We start from the raw sequence: 20,004 nt of genomic DNA on the forward strand, positions 1-20,004 counted from the left end.
TAAGTAGTGTTCAAGGATCTTGTCAGAGGTGAAATGGTAGGCATGTTATGATCTTCTATATTGTAATTTTGACCATGGGTACTTCCTAATAGGAGGTTTCAATTTAGCTGACTGGCTGTTTATTTTTTTAAGTTACTTAATTCTGATTTGTGTGTGTTCTTTGTTGTAGCATGGTTCTAGTGTCAAAGTACTAAATCAAATAGATATTTTCATAAAAATATGTTAGTGCACAATGAGAGAGCTTGTGGAACTGTTGGTAAAGAAAATTAAACATTGGAATATAACTATACTATAACTTACTTTTTTTTAAAGCATGCAGTTCATTTTAACAATTATATTATTTTATAAAGTGTCCATATATAATTGCCCCACTATTAATCAGAATTATTTAGGGTTACTATATCTAATGAATCAACCACTTGCACTCAAACTTTTAAGATTTTTTATCCAGTAGTTTCATAGTCTTCAAAATTTTCTTCACTCTTGAAAGAAATTTGAAATCAGATTGTACAAGGATAATAGAATACTAGGTAGTAGTGAAGTTTGATTGTCTGTTCAAGCTTTTTGGTTACCATAACCTGCCTCTTCATTTTTATGGTCTCCTTTAATTTTTGCCACTGTAAAGTGTAGTATGTCTCAGTACTGTAGTATTATTTACTCTGAGTTTGTACTGAAATGTACCAGACATATTTTTACCCACAGGACATTTGCCAAAAATTTCCTTCTTTGGTGACAATAAAACAACCCTTCCATTGGCCTGACTGGGCCCCAGTGTCCGAAAGTTAGAACTAGACCCAAGTTTCACCGTGCATTGTATATCTTTCTTGGTCCTACTTTCATGGAGTGTAGGACAAAATGATTATTTCCTACTGATTCTGAAAAGATAATGCGAAGTATTTTCTAGTTCTGTCTTTTTGAACTAATTGAATGTAAACACTTTCAACCTCAGTGCATAATCTTTTAACAAACAGTCATCTGGTTGGTATGATATTTGTAAACTGCCATTTGTTACAAAGCATACATTGTTTTATTTAATATTTGTGCTTTAGAAGTACAACTGCACAATTTTTCATTTTTCGTACTTTTACTGCTAACCGTTTTCAGAATAGGTACGTAATATTTGACTATTTCTTGCCCAACTATCCACTGAACTATTTTTTTTGTTGGTTTAAGCTTTTATGTAGCAGCTGGCCCACTCCTTGTTGTTGAAACCAAGTCAAAACACTTCATGAGATCTGTCATCCACTGTAATATCTGATGTATTTACCTTTTTTATCTGCTCACTGTAGTTGATTCTCTTGAAGTAGAAGTCCTGCTGGTCAGTGCCTCTGAAATCCTACATGTTGCCATGGAAAGGCTTGTCTTTGTGTTATTTTGGAGCAAAGGAAGACAACTTCCACTTATCTTACAAAAAACTACCTACACTACTTTCCTTTTACAAACTTGTATTTGATGGAATGGATGTACAGATCATTAGAGTGTCTTGTGAATTGCAGTAGAACACAACTTTTCATGTGCCTTGAAGACTCAACATACATTTAAGATTACAATAGATTTTATTTATCACAATAACATCTTGTCTTTTGTTTTCGTTCTTAGAGGGTATGAGTGTTCTTTGACAATCAAGTTACCACCAAGCCACAATGCCAAAACATAAAAGGCCCTGTCCACAGCAGGTGAAGCCATTTATTTGTTGTCACACCTTGCCATTTTCTTGTATTCAACACCTTCCATTTAATGTCTGCACATATGGAAACCAACACCCGAGGACATTTTATGTTCCATAACTTATTCCGTACTTAATATTACTCTGCCATGATCATCTTTCATGTCCACCCCAAATCCTGTATCATTTCAGTGGCACTTCTCCCCTATTAGACAATGATACAAAATGTGCTCCCCTTCTTTGAACTTTATCGATGTACTCTGTCATTCCTATCTGGTAAGGATCCCACACCATGCAGCAGTATTCTAAAAGAGGAGATATAACAGTAGTGTAAGCAGTCTCTTTTGTAGATCTGCTACATTCTGTAAATATTTGGTTGGCCTTCCCCACAACATTTTCTATGCATTCCTTCCAATTTAAGTTGTTCATAATTGTGATTCCTAGGAATGTAATTGTATTTAAGGCCTTTTAGATTAGACTGATTTATTGTGTAACTGAAATTTAACAGCTTCCTTTTAGCACTCATGTGGATAACCCCACACTTTTCGCTATTTAGGGTCAATTGCCAATTTTTGTATGATACAGTTACTTGTTTTGAATAATTTTGCAATTTGTTTTGATCTTCTGATGACTTTACTAGTTGATGAATGACTGCCCCATCTGCAAATAACCTAAGATGGCTGCTCAGATTGTCTCCTAAATCGTTTATATAGATAAGGTACAGCAAAGAACCTATAACACTATCTTGGGGAATGCCAGAAATCATATCTGTTTTACTCAATGTCTTTATGTCAGTTACTACAAACTATGACCTTTCTGACAGAGAGTCACGAATCCAGTCACATAACCAAGATGATATTCCATAAGCATGCATTTTCACCAGAAGCCACTTGTGTAGTACAGTGTCTAAAGCCTTCTGGAAATCTAGAAATATGGTATCAATTTGAAATCCCTTGTTGATAGCACTCAACACTTCATGTGTTTGTGTTTCACAAGAACGATGTTTTCTAAATCCATGTTGACTGTGTGTCAATAGACCATTCTTTTCAAGGTACCTCCTAATGTTTCAACACAACATATGTTCCATAATCCTGCTGTATATTGATGTTAAGATATGGGCCTGCAATTAAGTAGATTACTCCTACTACCTTTTTGAATATTGGTGTGACCTATGCAACTTTCCAGTCTTTGGGTACGGATCTTTCGTCAAGTGAACGGATGTATTAGATTATTAAGTCTGGAGCTAGTGTATCTGGATACTCTGAAAGGAACCTAACTGGTATAGTCTTGCCTGGAAGGCATGCTTTTGTTAAGCGATTTATGTTGCTTCGCTACTCCAAGGATTATACATTAATCATGTAGGCAGCTGTTCTTGATTCAAATTCTGGAATATTTACTTCATCTTCTTTGGCAAAGGAATTTCAGAATGCTGTGTTTAGTTACTCTGCTTTGGCAGCACTGTTATCTATAGTATTTCCATTGCTATCACATAGAAAAGGCGTTGATTGTGCCTTGACGCTAGCATACTTCACATACGACCAGAATCTCTTTGGATTTTACTCCCAGGTTTTGAGACAAACTTTCATTGTGTGAACTGTTATAAGCATTTCGCGTTGAAGTTCGCACTAAATTTCAAGCTTCTATAAGAGATTGCCAATCTTCTGAATTGGGAGTAAAAGGATCCAAATATTATTTTATTCCCATTTCCAAGAATGACCTCTACCCTTACTAACTCACAGATACCACCTACTTCAATTTTGTGACAACATAAACTACTTCTAACAGCAACAAACATGCCAGCACCAACTGTGTTTAGCCTATCCTTTCAGAACACTGTTAGCTTTTTTGCAAATATTTCAGCCGAACTTACCTCCGGCTTTAACCAGCTTTCAGTGTATATAACAGATGACCACCTCAGACAGAACCATTACTTCAGCAGTCATTTTTATGTACAGCATGTTGTGCGCAAATGATATTAGGAATATATTGTCTGTCGAGATTGTAGTTGCTAATAAAACAGTCGCTGCAGTTGTTGTTCTCAAAGTGGATAACACGTTGCATTTTCAATTCCTAGGGCAGGTGTCTTTCAGATTGATTTACCTATTCCCTCAGTTCAGCTGTTCCTTCTCAGTCTTGTGTCACCATTTATTTCTGGCCTTTTGACCTCCCTTTTTAAATTCTGTTTCCGGAGTGTGAGCCATTTGGGGAAGAACTTCCTACCTACAGCCTCTCGCATAGGTTCCCCTCTTTCTCGACCCGTCATTCTCCTTTTTCCCCACCATAGCCCCCCCCCTCATCCCTCCTCATTCTCCCTTCTTCTGCACCATAGCTCCCCCTCGTCACTCCTCATTCTCTTTTCATCCCCACCATAGCGCCCTAGGTCACTAGCACATGTAACCAGTCCATGTGACGAAGACTACCCATCTGGCTATGCTTCTTGTCAACACTTCTGCTACCTGAGCTATCACTGTCTCATGTATGCCTAGGAGCAGTTGTTTGAGTTTTTGGGGCATCAGGATGCCCACCAACTACCACAGTGCTGGCTGGGTGGCATTCATGGGGTGAGCCCCTGATTGCAGTCAGTGGCACCAGGACAGATACTCGGCACATAAAGTGTGCTAAGATCCGTACTTCTGGCCACTCTTGCACAGCCGTCTCTTCAGACAGGAATGATTCTCTCTCTGCTTCTTCTTTTATTTCCTTGGCCATCCATGTCCTGGCCAACCTCTGGGAGGAGGGCAAGGTCTGCCAGCTTGGGATGAAACCCTGTCCTCATTATTTGGTTTGATCCAGGACAGATGGGAAGACTTTACCAAACCATCAGAGGTTAGTGTCATGAAGTCAACTCACTTAGTAAGATGCCATCTGGTTCCATACTTTTTAAAAACTCTCCTGCCAGTAACTCTGCTTCCCATTGTGCTTGCAAGCGTTTTGGTGACTTCTTGGTGAACTTTATTCCTCGCCAGTCCTTAAATATGACCCAGGGCATTATTTTCCACAGGAATCTCCTCCTTCAGTCTAATGAGAAACTCGGACTAATGAGCAATGGTGCAATGTACAGAGAATCCAGAGAGGTCCTAAGGACAGTTGTATTGATAAGAACATTTTCATCCTGACCTTTGAGGAGGATATCCTTCCAGAAAAAGTCAAAGTTATGGCTTACCATTGTGACATGACACTCTATATTGCCTCCCACGTGCAGTGTATCCATTTTGGTCACACATCTTCACAGTATGAGGTGAATCCTATTTGTGGTGACTGTGACCACCCGCTGCATGAGCGGTTCTGGCCAAATTATACTCATTCACCAGGTTGCACGACCTATAAAAAGGAAAGGAACATTTATTAATTCAAAAGTGTCAACCGTGTATCCACTTTGAGACCTGACAGAAATTTGACTGTCTCCACCCGGTATCTTTAACGTCTACCTTTGCTTCTGTTTCATCCTTTCCTCCTCCTCCCCCTCCCCCCTCTTCCTTTCCTTTGTCCTGTCCCCCTTCCTTTTCCTCCTCCCTGACAGCTCCCTTTGCCTCCCATCACGGATATGCTCCTTCTCTGTGGCCAGAAAAGAAATGGTCTTATCTAGCACCCACTGGTGATGGAGCTCCCTCTAGAAACCCCCCTCCTAGCAGCATCTTCATGTCAAGAAGCCTGTTACTTGGAGTAGGTTATGGGACCCAAGCTCTGTGGGCTTCAAGGCCACCTGTTCTCTTTTCAATCCTGTTATTTCTGCAACTTGCTGTCCTCTCAATCATATCCCCTCAAGCCAATAGTCCTTCCTTTTCCTTACTGCAATTCTATCCTCCTCCTATTCTTTCTCCCCTCCATTGAGGACCATGTACAATCGGGCAACCAAAACTTTCGAAAGTATCGGAAGCCTTAGGCGAATTTCATTTTTTCTTTCTCTCCTTTCTTGTTGTTCAGACTTCTTCAGTCCTTCCTCCTCATCAGCGTTTCAGGTCTCCCTTTTTGTCTTTCTTGATCCCCATGCATATGCCTGAAGGCTGGCTCTTGCATTTGGCGTGTAAAGGGCAGTGGAGTAAAGCGTAACTCGCAGCACCCAGGTTGACAGGTAGGGCTCATGCATACCCCCAGTAAAGGCCAGTCCCAGGGAGGATGATGCCTGAGCTGTGACCTTCCCAATTGCCAAATGGTCGCTTTGTCTGGAGTTTAGGAGGTGTGACCTGAGGTGTGCATGGTCATGTAAGATAGGTGTTTTCCCCCCTGTGGGAGCTCCCAGATGGAAGTAGTGCACTAGTGGAAACCCTGGCAATCACAGGGGATTCACCTGCAATGAGTAAGTCATCTCCATCAGCACAAACTCTGTCTAATAAGTGGAAATGGAACAAGGCCAAAGACATAATGAATCTCCCAGTTGCATCCTGCTACCTCGTGGTGTCACACACAGGAGAATCTCTAAAGTTTTCTACAGTGAACCCACTCTTCATTCAGAAAGGTGAGGACACAGTTGCTGGCCACTAAAGTCCTGCACTCAATTATGCAATGGAACTGTGCTTCTAGAGGCAGATGGTGCCTTTAAAGACCAAAAACTGCTTAAAGCTATGCTCCTCAGCAGATACCCTGTTCATGTAGAGGCTCATAGAACAGTGTGTTATTCACGTGGTGTCATATATGTACACTTTGCAGCTTGATGGTATGATTGAGAGAGATATACAACATTCTCTCTGTGATCAGGGTGTAACCACAGCCTATCGAGTTATGAAGAGGGTTGATGCAGAATTCATGCCTAGCCCACCCCCTGTTCTTATCATTTGATCCAGTGGAGCTCCCTTCGAAGATCAAGGTGGGATATGCAGTCACCAATGTTGGACCCTACATACTGAACCTGCTGTGTTGCCACCAGTGTCAGCATTATAACCATACTCATTCACATGTCCTGTAAAAACGCTGCCAAATGTGTCAGTTTCACGAGGGAAATTTCCCTCCTCCATCTCCCCTCTGCATCAACTGCACTGACAACCAAGCTGCTTCCTCCCACGAACGCCCTGTGTACCTTGATGAGTTCTGGAAACCAATTTTAAAGAAATGGAAAATGCATTTGTTTAATAAATGACAAAGAATTGGAGCTTTAAAAGCAATTGGATTTCAGATTTCTCTGTAATCTTTTTATTCATAGATGACGGACAAGTGATTTTATTCATATAGGTGAATAATGTTTAGAATAATACTTGTTGATTATGAGTAATGAATAGTAATTTACACATGTAATCATTGTTCATCAGTTTGCATAAACTGACCATCAGCTGGCTGACTAAATTGGCTGCTTAATATTGCATTTGCCTAGTGCTTAGACCCCAGACCACTGAGACCGTGCACCTATACACATTTTTGTGTTCCATTTGTTATGCTGTAAATCAAGAAAAGTTGCGCTCAAAGTTGGTTTCAGCACTGGAATGCATTACTCGGCATGGTGGTATTCTTGTGACTTCCTCCCATTTCTGAACAGATACAGCCAGCTAGTGGATCCACATTTCAACATATGCTTCAAAATATGCTGCTTCCTCCCACGAACGCCCTGTGTACCTTGATGAGTTCTGGAAACCAATTTTAAAGAAATGGAAAATGCATTTGTTTAATAAATGACAAAGAATTGGAGCTTTAAAAGCAATTGGATTTCAGATTTCTCTGTAATCTTTTTATTCATAGATGACGGACAAGTGATTTTATTCATATAGGTGAATAATGTTTAGAATAATACTTGTTGATTATGAGTAATGAATAGTAATTTACACATGTAATCATTGTTCATCAGTTTGCATAAACTGACCATCAGCTGGCTGACTAAATTGGCTGCTTAATATTGCATTTGCCTAGTGCTTAGACCCCAGACCACTGAGACCGTGCACCTATACACATTTTTGTGTTCCATTTGTTATGCTGTAAATCAAGAAAAGTTGCGCTCAAAGTTGGTTTCAGCACTGGAATGCATTACTCGGCATGGTGGTATTCTTGTGACTTCCTCCCATTTCTGAACAGATACAGCCAACTAGTGGATCCACATTTCAACATATGCTTCAAAATATGGTGCGACTTGATTTAGCATTGTTGTCATTGTTTTAGGCAAAAGAAGCAGTAAGATCAGAGAAAATCATAGGACCAATTGGGGATCAAACCCTAAGTCTTAAGTCATGTAGTCTGGAACTTAAGCCTTTGAGCCACAAAGGCACATTTCTGGACAAACCTTTGATAATGTATTTACAGAACAGAACCTCACTGGCTAAGGGAACAAATACTAATTCTGTACAAGAAGTAAACAAAGAAAATACTGTGACATTATATGTTATTCATTATTTGATTTACAGATAATTTATTGGCAAATAAATTTGTTTGAGTGACCTACGTATTCGAATAATATCAAGAGAGAAATATATCCAAATAATATCTTTGTCTCTCACCATTACACCTTTTGCTGTTTTCCTCTTTCTGTGTGTATTATCAAATATAATGAGTCCTACTAGTTCACCTGCTCGATTTACTCACAAAAGAATACGGTGTAGCTGCATTGAAGTCTTTTAGTTTATCACAAACAAAGTTTACAGTAATTGGGTAAAAATCCTTTTAATTTGTTCTGTTCAAAATGTGTTCAAGTGTCAGCGTGATTTTAGCAGCTGACTGAAAGCGAGCATTAATTCACCAGCTACTATTTCACAGAAATATAAAGTTCCACAACTGAAACAATGGACTTCAATAATGTTCAATATTCAGTTATCCCTTTAATTTTTGTTATACTGTGGTAACACTTGGTGAATATCAGGTATACAGTGCACATTATCTTCATAGAAAACATGGAAAATTGACAGCTAAAAAGAAATTCTAATTCTAAATGTGTTTGAACACTTGCCACAAGCATTAGTGCCACTACGTTGTGTTGAAACTGTATTGGTGGAGTCTGTGGTTTCTTACCTGCATGGCAAGGCCACATGACTGTTGCCCATCACTCTGTGAGTGAGCGAGTGTGACACCAAGTGAATGAACTGTCAGCCGCGTGCTTCCAAGTGCGCATACATTATGAGTGATGTACACGAGCACTATTAATGTGTATTGGCCACACAGCTGCAGTGGTATAGAGAGAGCCCTTCACCACATTGACATTGTGTAGAGGTCCACCTTCATCTTGGACTTAGTTCACTTCCCAAGGTCACTACTCTAGAGTAAACATGTAGCTCTAAGTTTCTGGAATTTTGCACGCAGCTTGGAGACAGCACCTTCATCTATTCTGATGACTCTAAAACTGACTGTGGGGTCCAGTGCACCTTTGTCATTGACAGAAAACATTTTTATACTGACTTCTAGATCAGTTGTCAGTTACTGCAGAGCTTCCCACCTTCTATCAGGCCACCCAGTACATCTGACAACACAGCCTCTTAATTGTGTATTATGTTATGATTCCCTTAGTGTCACTCTGATTCCCTTGTGTCATTCTGGCATTAACACTCTTCTTTCTATATGAGAACAAACTCCAGGAAGTTAAACACCTCTCTACAACTTGGATGGTGGTGGTGGTGGTGGTTAGTGTTTAACGTCCCATCGACAACGAGGTCATTAGAGACGGAGCTCATGCTCGGGTTAGGAAAGGATTGAGAAGGAAATCGGCCGTGCCCTTTCAAAGGAACCATCCCGCCATTTGCCTGAAGCGATTTAGGGAAATCACAGAAAACCTAAATCAGGATGGCTGGAGACGGAATTGAACCGTCGTCCTCCCGAATGCGAGTCCAGTGTGCTAAACACTGCGCCACCTCGCTCGGTCAACTTGGATGACGTCCCTTGCTCCTCGAATTGCAAGGAAATACTTATAGCTAGGCTGCATATTGGAGGCTGTCATTTGTTAAATGGAAGTTGCACACCGCTCTGTGCTCACTGCAACCAGTCATTGACAGTGTGCAAATTTTTTTTTTTTACCCAGTGCCAGTTTTATGACCATTTATGTTTTAATGTATGTTTGTCATCTGAATCATCAGATAATTTAGCAGATACAGCACAAGCTGTAGGTTGTGGTACACTAGCCGGCCAGTGTGGCCGAGCAGTTCTAGGCGCTTCAGTCTGGAACTGCGCGACCGCTACGGTCGCAGGTTCGAATCCTGCCTCGGGCATGGATGTGTGTGATGTCCTTAGGTTAGTTAGGTTTAAGTAGTTCTAAGATCTAGGGAACTGATGACCTCATATGTTAAGTCTCATAGTGCTCCGAGTCATTTGAACCATTTTTTTGTGATATACTTTTTATTTCTCATAATAATATGGCACAGGAAATTTAATATTCAACCATTTGAGCAACCTCCTCAAAGGAGAAGTGATCATTTTAGCTATGCCTCTACTCCAGTTGATTAGGCTTTGAGTATCACTGACTTCAAATTCATTTGTAATTGACCATTTAAAAAGTTATTATCTCAGCTGTTTGGCACTTGAAAGCAACAACAAAACAAACTGACATGTCACCCCTTCCTCTCAATAAGAGTGTGCTCTTACATTAATGGATGTCACTCCGTCCTTACCAGTGATAGACACTGACTCGGCACAGTGACCTATTGTGGTCCGATTGACATCCATCCTGACACTACTTTCCTCCAAAGGAACTCTAATGGCTACATTCCAGAATTGCAGTCTCTTCCTTCTCTCTACTCTGTAACTTATGTTATATTGCAGGAATCTAATTTTGTGGGTATTCATTTGCTGACTTTTGGTGGTTTCTAAGCCTTCTGCCAGAACCGCATTGGCCCTCTGCGAGCCTCTGGTGGTGTCTGTATGTTGATCACCTTAGACATTGTTAGTTCCCTGGTTCCTCTTCATACTGAACTCGGTTCCACGTAGACTCTGCAGTAACGATTTTCAATCTTTATCTCCCCCCCCCCCCCTCCACCCCCCTGACTAGCCTTCTACACTTTGTGCTCTTCTTGCCATCCTTTGACAGGTCCCACTTCCCCTTCCTTCTCCTTGGAGATTTTAAATGTACATAACCCTCTGTGAGTGCGGTACTTGATATATGTTTCTCCAACACTGGAGCCCCCGCACACTTTAGCGTGGCACTAAGCACTTTCTCAACCATTGATCTTTCCATCTCTAGTTCAGATTCCTCATCTCTGTTCAATGAGGATTTCATGACAATTTGTGCAACAACGATCATTTTCTGATCGTCTTATCTTTTCTTCAACATCACTTGCTTGGATGCCCTCCTCGGTGGCCCTTTGCTGATGCCATCCTTTTGGCAGCTACTTCGGTGATTTCTTCTTCCTCGGGTTCTCCCCAAAATTGCTGCTACTATCAAAAACTGTTGTCGGGTCCTCCAACACTACAAAGGACAACCATCTCTCGACCATAACCTTGCCTTTAAATTGCTTCGTGCCTGGGCCCATTATCTAATTAAATGCCAGGAAAGGGTTATTTGAGAATGAAATTTTGCTGCCATAGGATTGCATACTCCTTTTCTGCAGGTAAGGCCAAAGATCAGTGGCATTTTCGGCTGCCGTCCTGCAGGTGTCCAGGAATATCCATAAATAGTATCATCCTCAATAGGCCGGATGCGTTTGTAGAGCATTCTGCTCGGCATTTCGCCTTGCATCAGTGCACTATCCACCTGTGTTCCATCTTCTCAAACAACATCTGTAATGGCTCCCTTTATCATTCGCGTCTCGTTGCCTGGAGCCTTATAATGCCCCATTTAGCAAGTGGGAATTTGCCAGTACAATTGCTCTCCACCACAACACGACTCCTGGACAGGACCGGGTGTACAACCAAATGCTTCAACATTCATCAGTAGCTAGCCATTGTCATATACTTGCTCTAAACTGTCTCTTCAGATCAACAACTATTGTTCGATCAGTTTAATGAAAGTACTTTGCGAGTTACTTGAATATACAGTGAACCAAAGGCTGTAATGGCTCCTTGAATCCCGGGGCCTCTTGGCTTCGATCCAGGGTGGTTTTTGCTGAGGCTATGTTACTGCAGGTAATTTAGTCCATTTGGATTCTGTTATCCGAATGACTTTTGCCCAGCATCAACACCTTCTTGCAGTATTCATCGATCTGCAAATAACTTAAGATACCAAGTGGCACCACCACATCCTTGCCATTATGCATGAGTGAGGCTTCCCTAGTCCACTCCTGATTTTTATCCAAAACTTCCTTTCATGCTGTGCTTTTCAGGTGCAGGTTGGCACTTCCTGTAGCACCACCCATCTGCAGGGTACTGTTTTGAATGTGTGTCTGTTTTTAGTGGCTATCAGTGGTCTGGTGCTGCCTACAGTGTTTCTCTCTTTGTATGAGGATCATTTTTGCATTTATTTGTGTTTTTCTGCATTGGGTGTTGTTGAACGCAGACTGCAGGGAGCAATACACAGAGTGGAATTTTGGGCTCTAACTCGTGGCTTCCATTTTTCGGTTGCCAAGACCTTTGTTATGAATCTCTGTGATCACCATACAGTCCATCCCCATTCAGATCTGTATCTTGATGGGCCATCCCTCAACCTAATGACCTCAGACAATTTTTTAGGACTAGTCTTTGATGCCTTCTTAACGTGGCTTACCCATCTTCGTTGACTAATGTGGACATCTTGGTTGCACGTCAATGCTCTTCAGTGTCTCAGCAACACAAACTGGGGAATGGACTGCTCTACAGTGATATGGCTCTACACAACATAGATCCAATCAGATCTAGATTATGGAAGATTTCCTTCACCATCTTCGACTCAATCAGTATGTTGCTCTGTCTGTAATCACCTCAGTGTTGATGGGTCATTAACACTTACCAAGCTAAGCCCTTAACTGCAGGCCACTCCCTGTGTGCGGGCTGATTTTTTTCTATTTTCAACAGACTTTAAATAGCTGTAAAGGACGTTTAGTTAGAGATACATAAAAACTACAGGTATGGTTTACAACCTTAAGGTTTCAACTTTACATGGGTTAACAGTCATGTGTATGGGGCATTTACTGTTTCCAAGAAGTGATGCAGATTTCTCATCGATTTTGCGAAAATAAATTTTTGTCAAAAATTTATTTTTAATACTTTATTCAATTTAAAGAAGAAATAAATTTTGGAAAGTGATCATTTGATATTGAAAAGACATTTGTTATACCATTTGCATATAAAGCTTAGCTACATAAACATAAGCTATTTTGCATAGTGAACCACAGTGTGATAAAGCTTGAAGCAGGGGGTGACACACAAACCTACATTACACTCACTGCACTCATAAGAAGTATCTTTCCTTGCAGCTCTCCCAGTAATGGTCTTTTGTTTTCCACTACACACTACCCAACGTCTTTGTGCTTTCTTCTTCTCTTCTGCCATTTCCACACGGTTCGGAAAATGTTTCTGCGACAATCGAGCAATCGTTGCAGATCCATGAGAATCCTCAATTCTCTCTCCTCTCTGAAACACTAACGCAGTGCAGACCTCCTGTATAAACTTAGGAGTACTCAGTTTCTTCTCATTGATGCAATTGTGCAAAATGCAATCATTGGGAACTGCCACAGGCGGTGGCTCACCTTCATCTGGCGACAAATCTGTGTCTGAAATAATACAGAACGTAACAGAACAAATCGCAACATGAACTGTCTTGTTCTGCATCGATTTAGTAAGATGTTAGACTTACCTGGAATATCGTTATTTTCCGGCATTTCGTAATCACTGTCACTATCGAAATCCGAAAAATCATCATCAGTAGATTCAGCAAGTACTTCTTCAATCATTTTTCGAAGTTTTGCATCCTCATCACTCGCCATTGTGAGTAAAAAGAAGATAAACAAGCTAAAACCAAAATACTAGCACCAAACTCAACTGTAAACAAACCACAGAACACGTAACATACGAGTGAAAAACACACGTGAATTCATTCGGAAATATATACGGATATATCGCGTTACCTCACTAGGTTCTGCGATCTAGCGCTAATATGATGAACTACAAGCATTACAGGACCTACAGGTTGTAGCGGGAACGCTAACAATGTGCTTGAAACACTAAAAGAATGTGGAATGTGGCGGGACATAATATTACGGCTGCCGAATTTTCTTCGTTTCCGCCCGCGACGTAATATTACGGCAGCCGCACGGTAAGTGTTAAACCACAAACCTTCCTTCCATCCTTGAATAAACTATCATTTTTGCAACCTGTACATTTTAGCAGGACAGAATATTGTGAACAAGCAAGTGTTTGTGTGCGGATGTTTATTCTGCATTAGTTAGCCCTGAATAAAGAAATCATCTGAAAGTTTCTTATGTACCTATTGACCACTCATTACCGCAGCTATATGATGAATGATTAGTTTTACTCCTTCCATTATTTTTCAAGAAAGCACTGTAAACAGAAACCAATTCTCCACATGAAGCTTGGCTATGAACAGCTGAAACATGTGGTGCAGCTTTAAGAGTGACAGAGAAACTGTGGATATTAAAGAATGCAAGGGCAAGGAAAAATCCAGCTTGGTAGTGAAAGACTATTTTTCAACTAAAAAAAATGTACGTTTTTTTAACAGTGCACGTTCTCCAGTCTTTCTTTATTGAGTAGATTCCATCTGTAAAGTATGATTCTAGAGCGTTACAAAATATTGAACTACAGTTGTCATAAATCTCCCTGTTGCTCTAGAAGTTTTCCAATTGCAAATTTCTCTAGATTTTGGAATGGATGGAAGTCAGTAATTGAGTGCCTAGACCTGTGAATAGGGCAGATGGTCAAACAACCAAATGAGGTGGTGCTGTGGTTAAGACCCCTTTAGTAGGTTCAGGTTTCAGTTATGTTTCCAGCCATCCAGATGTGGGCTTTCTGTGGCTTCCCTAAATCACTCGGTGCAGGTTCTGGGACGGTTCCTTTGAAAATACAGCGTCAGTATCCAAAGATCTTAGTTTCCACTTGTCCAGATAACATATGGGTCTCCTCTTATCTGGTAGTCTGAGTGGCCTTTTCCTCTCTGCTCCTTGAGGAAGAAACTTAGTATCTCCAAAAACCTGCAGTGTGCGTGCGTGCGTGCGTGTGTGTGTGTGTGTGTGTGTGTGTGTGTGTGTGTGTGTGTGTGGTTGTGCGTGCGTACGCGCGCACCAGCAATACAATGAAATAATATTTACTGCTGAAGAAAAGTACTGGCCTGCCATTCTGTCTCTTTGTAACTAAACAAAGTTTGTTAGATTTAATTGCAGATCCAGTGTGTTTCCAGTATACTATATCACTTAATGTGCACACATGGAGCACTTCACAAAGGTTGAGCATATTGGATATTTAACACTGTTGCTTTTATAATCTCTTTAGCTGTAGTGGAGTAGGATATGCTTGGCTACATTAGATGGTGGTATGTGAAAGATGTGATTTATAGGACAAATAGTTGAGGACAAGAGTGGCTTATAGATAGGCAGAAATGTTTTGTGGGTTAGATGGGTGGCTGATTACCTGCAAACACTGGTAATAAGCCATATTTAGCAATGGATTGAGATGCATTTCTAATTATTAATTTATTAGATGATAAACAGTGAGAATAAACGGTTCACTATTATTGTTATTATTATTATTATTATTATTATTATTGTCGTTATCAGTACTGTCACTCACTCACTTCATTTGATGTATGTTACAGCTCTGTTCTTGTTGAATATGCAAAATCAGGTGTATCAGTCCAGGACACTGTTCCACACAAGGTAAAACTTAGTTCAATACTATATTTTGAGTTGTATTGTATGGAAATGTAAAAATTGCATAGTGATTATGGATGGTGTATTTCTAAAAATTCATTTAATTTGAAAGTTTGCTAGACCTTGTAACCATTGAGCTGAATTCGTTTGGTAAGGGATATAAAGAAGTTAGCACCAGAGTAGTGATGGAATGAATTTTTGCAGCTACCACAGACTAGTGACCATTTGTTTAAGAATCGCCCAAGGCAAAGAAAAAAGTACATTAAAAGGCTGGTATATCATTTTCACTCTTTTGACAGTAGAATGTTTTTAGGTCCAATATGTCATTGCATGTTAACATTATTTAGCAATTTGTTACTGTTTTTGTCATATTAATATCCTCATTTTACCATTACTGCAGTAGTGTCAACTGTGTGCTTTTCTTTTCAGTTTTTGATATTTACTGCTTAAGTTGATGTCACATTATAGTAGAGATATGTTCTTTCTAGTGATGTGAGAGGAAAAATATTTGAACTTCCATTATGTTGTGTTGTCACATGACTTAGAACTATCTTCAAGTTGATAGCAATTTGTACTCTTCCTGGTGTAGTAAGAGACCGGTAAGTACATGTTATCGATCCCTGTTTACTGGAACACAAATCTCTCTACTTTTCCTTTTCATCTGTGTATGAATGTATTAAATGAAGAGGACCTCATATGGAAGGTTCTGGATTCCTCTGCTTGGGTACCAGAGGCCTGAGAAATATGTATGAGGGAGGGGGTGATACTAAATGAATCTTATTAGTAAAGGGAGTTCCAGGAAGAGCACAAGGTTTAAATTGTGCACCAGTTTGTCTGTTTATATTTGATAGGTTAAGAATTATGACACGTCAGTAGGAGGCAGATAGGAGTTAGTAGACTGACGATTAAACATTGCAGTGGTATTGTTAAACATTACTAACAAAATTGGTGAAAATTTAGTTGCTTACATCTGTAAAGTGCATCAAATTTTTGGTGGAAATAATGCTCTAAACTCACCAACTGAAGATTCATGAATAATGAAGATGAGGGGGAATGCATCGCTAATGTGTCATTATTCTGTGTGCATTGTGGTCTGGAGGAGTCATCGGACCATTTTTCCTTGAAAACAAGACAGGTAATGCATGAATGGTAAATGTGGAATGTTACTGTAATGCGATAACCTAGTTCTTTGAGCCTCAGTTTGAAGATAGTATGTGGTTTCAGCAGAACGGTGCCAATTTCATTGCTGCCTATGAAACATTGGCATTATTGTGCAAATCTTTTTTAAAATCATGTTATCTCTATATTGGTGACCAGGCTAGTGACCATGATCTTGCTATTTAACATCGATAAACTTTCTTGTAGGGCTTTCTGAACCTTTCTGTGTACACCGACAAGCCCACATACCACCCAAGCATTAAAGGCCAAAATTGAATGCCGCATCAAAGAAATACCATAACATTTATGCTATTTATTACTGTAAATTTCATAGGAAGAGTATGCATATGGCTTAAAGCCATGGTATCCATTTACTGTATGTGCTGTTCCATCCATAATTTTCAGATGTGTACGTAATAAATTGGTACATATTTTAATAAATTCTTACAAAAAACCACATTTTATATTAAATTCAAATCTTGTGCTCTAATGGTGTATGTATATGTTTTGGAATTTAATTGAAGGAAACTTCCATTTTATGCTAGATGCTGTTTGTCTGTGCTTTACGTGTACACATTTCAGAACCTTATATGGTGTCTCCAGTGTTTATTATTATTATTATTATTATTATTATTATTGTTGTATCTTACATAACCCTCTTTCATATGGCTTGTCATACTTTTGAATGCTGTTATCTTGTTCACCATTGTCTTAGATCTGTTATCAAGACGTATTTCATTCAGTACCGCTCTTGTAACTATTAAACAAACATTCAGTTGTACAGTAACATGTGAGCTGAGTGTGAAAACTTTGTTTCTGTGGTGAAACAAAATAAAAACATTACTGCGTGAGGTGCAGTGAAGAGAATAAGTCTTTGTAACACGTGTAGTGCAAAGATAAACGAGATGACATTACTATAAACTATGTCCCGCTATATAAAATATGTTAACTATTATACGCAATAGGTGTGAGGGGATGTCTCAAATGGGGTGGGTAGAGGGAGAAAAAAAAAGCCTGGAATTGGGAGGAGGGACTGGGGAAGGATGGCTAACTGCTCGGAGTAAGACAGCAGTTGTTCTGGATTGGAATGTGGGACAAAAAGCAGCTGGTGCATGGGATAGGTATATGGCACACAGGTATTGGGGCTGGTGAGTTAGTGTGGCACACGATGACAGAAATGTGGAAAAGTGGATTTGGAGGAGGGTGTGACAGAGCAGAGGAAAGGGAGAGTGGTGGGTACACAGTGTAGGTACAGTGGGTTATGGAAATTGAGACAAAGAGGTTTAATAGAGTGAAGGATGTGTTGCAAAAATAATTCCCATATACATAGCAGAGAAAAACTGGTATTGCGGTGAAGGATCTAGATGTTACAGTTCTGAAGCAGCAAGTGATCGCTTGTTTTTTTGTGTTCAGCAGTACGTTCAATTCAGCTCTTGGCCGCATTTAGCTATGGCCATTCATTCTTTTAGACAGCTTGTTGGTGGTGATGCTCACATAAAATGATGTGCAAACATTGCAGCAGAGTTGGTATATGATGTGGGTGCTTGGCCCTGCCTGTGATGGGAAAGGATAAGCCTTTGATAGAACTAGACTAGCATGTACTGGGTGGGTGGATTAGGCAAGTGGCTTTTGCAGCACCCTGTAGCACAGATCACGCCTGCTTTGGTCGTAGTGTGTGCTATCCTCAAACCATTTGTCAGCCAGATCACCGTTAATAGACATCCCAGCCACAAATCTTTACATTTCATCTCAAAATTGACTGCCATTCCTCAGACATTGCTTCTGACATAATTTCATGTCCACCGTGTTTTTCACCCTGTGCACGAAGATAGCTAACTCCCAAATGAATATCCTCGTGTCACTGAACTATTGTACAGCCTTGAACATAGTTTATTTGTGCCTTCTATTTCTCAAAACTGATTAGCTTTACAACCAACTGACGCTTCCATTTGTCTATTTTCTGTGGCTACTTCACCCCATCCTGCCTCCATGCTGCAGGTATCCCTGAACCACCTTTGCTCCTTCCACAAGGTACTGTCACTGTACAATCCCAACTATTACACCATATCTCCCAGACTTTACTGTGTATGCACCTGGAGGAGTGCTCTAGACACTAGCTCGAAAAATAATCGAAGTTGTTGACATCCTATTCCTGCCTTGCGATACTATTACACATCAGCACCTACACCCTCACCAAGTAAACCAACTCGCCAATACCTCAGAGCATCCAGGAACTGCATTGCTGACCTTGACATCTGACAAGTCCTCCAAAACTCCCAACACTATAAGAAACACAGAACTTAAGCAAACATAAAACATTGTCATCATCTTATTCACAAAAGACCCTCAATTTCACTGAAGTTTCAGTCCTATCCAGGTACCCCACCTTTAATCCCTTACCCAAATTCAACTATGCTTGTCTCAAAAGACCATCTGCCCTCTTCCCAATCCCATCAGTGGATATTCCTCTTTACTACGAATGCATCCCAATATTGGAACCTGACTCTTCCATTTAATCATGATCTTTCCTCTCTGTCCAGTCACCCTCCAGGAATTCCTTGCATGCAGCTTGGCCTCACAATCTTTCCCCAGACACCTTCCTAAGACTACAAAATTCTCAATGTTAGAAAGAACAGACATCCACAATCTCAAGACAGCCACTGATTTAATTATCCTCCCTGCGAACAAAAAGCTCCACCACTGTGATGAGTCACAGAGACTTTCTCTGATGAAGGCATATATGCCAACTGTCTGACTCCTCCACCTACAAGCTCTGTCATAGTGATCCTATCCCAGAAGTCCAACATAATCTCTAATTTCTTCTTAGATCCTCAGAAACATCCCATAATCTTTCCCTTATCTCATCTCCCTCCAGCCTATGGCATCCTTACACATAATTAATTCTCATTTGAGGAGAAGATACACGAACAGATTCACAACACGGTCATGGCCCCTACAAGGCACCCTCCTAAGCCAATCTGTATAAGGGCTATGTGTAGAAAAGCTTCTTAGACTCCCAAACCTCATATTTGGTTCAGGTTCATTAATGATGTCTTCATGTTCTTTGATGTAGGGCCAAGATGCACTATCCTAATTTCTTCACAAACTCAACACTCTCTCTCCCATTTGCGTCCGCTTGTTGTCCTCAGCCCAATGTACAACCTTCCTGGACAATGACAGCCACCACTCTGATGGCTCCATGCACATATCTGTCCATATCAAGCCAACTAACCACTGACAGTACCTGTATTTTGACAGCTGTCATTTCTTCCAGTCCAAAAAAATTGTTCCCATATAGCCTGGCCACTTGTGTGTGGTGCATATGAAGTGATGAAAATTCCCTCACCAGTATGTTGAAGGAAGTATCTGCTGCATTGTGTGCATATCATTTTATGTGAGTATGACCACCAGCAAGTTGTCCACCAGAAGGATGATTATTGCCAACTGCGGCCAAGAGCAGACTTGAATGTACCGTGGCAGAACATGCTGCTGAGCACAACTTCTTCAAGTTCAGTAGCTGGTTCACAACCATTCCCTCTGGATTCTTCC

The 20,004-nt window shown here is 40.4% G+C and overlaps 1 protein-coding gene across 5 annotated transcripts in view; it reads left to right on the forward strand.

The window, feature by feature from the left end:
* The window catches only part of LOC126336827 (RING finger protein 17), a 467,240-nt gene that overhangs the window by 360,127 nt on the left and 87,109 nt on the right, over positions 1-20,004 (forward strand). For all 5 annotated transcript variants that reach the window (XM_050000889.1, XM_050000891.1, XM_050000890.1 and 2 more), the window contains one exon: positions 15,243-15,303. In XM_050000889.1, coding sequence (XP_049856846.1) covers positions 15,243-15,303 — 61 coding nt within the window. The remainder of the gene's footprint in view (positions 1-15,242; positions 15,304-20,004) is intronic.

This window comes from Schistocerca gregaria, chromosome 2, assembly GCF_023897955.1.
Source record: "Schistocerca gregaria isolate iqSchGreg1 chromosome 2, iqSchGreg1.2, whole genome shotgun sequence".
Taxonomy (NCBI): domain Eukaryota; kingdom Metazoa; phylum Arthropoda; class Insecta; order Orthoptera; family Acrididae; genus Schistocerca; species Schistocerca gregaria.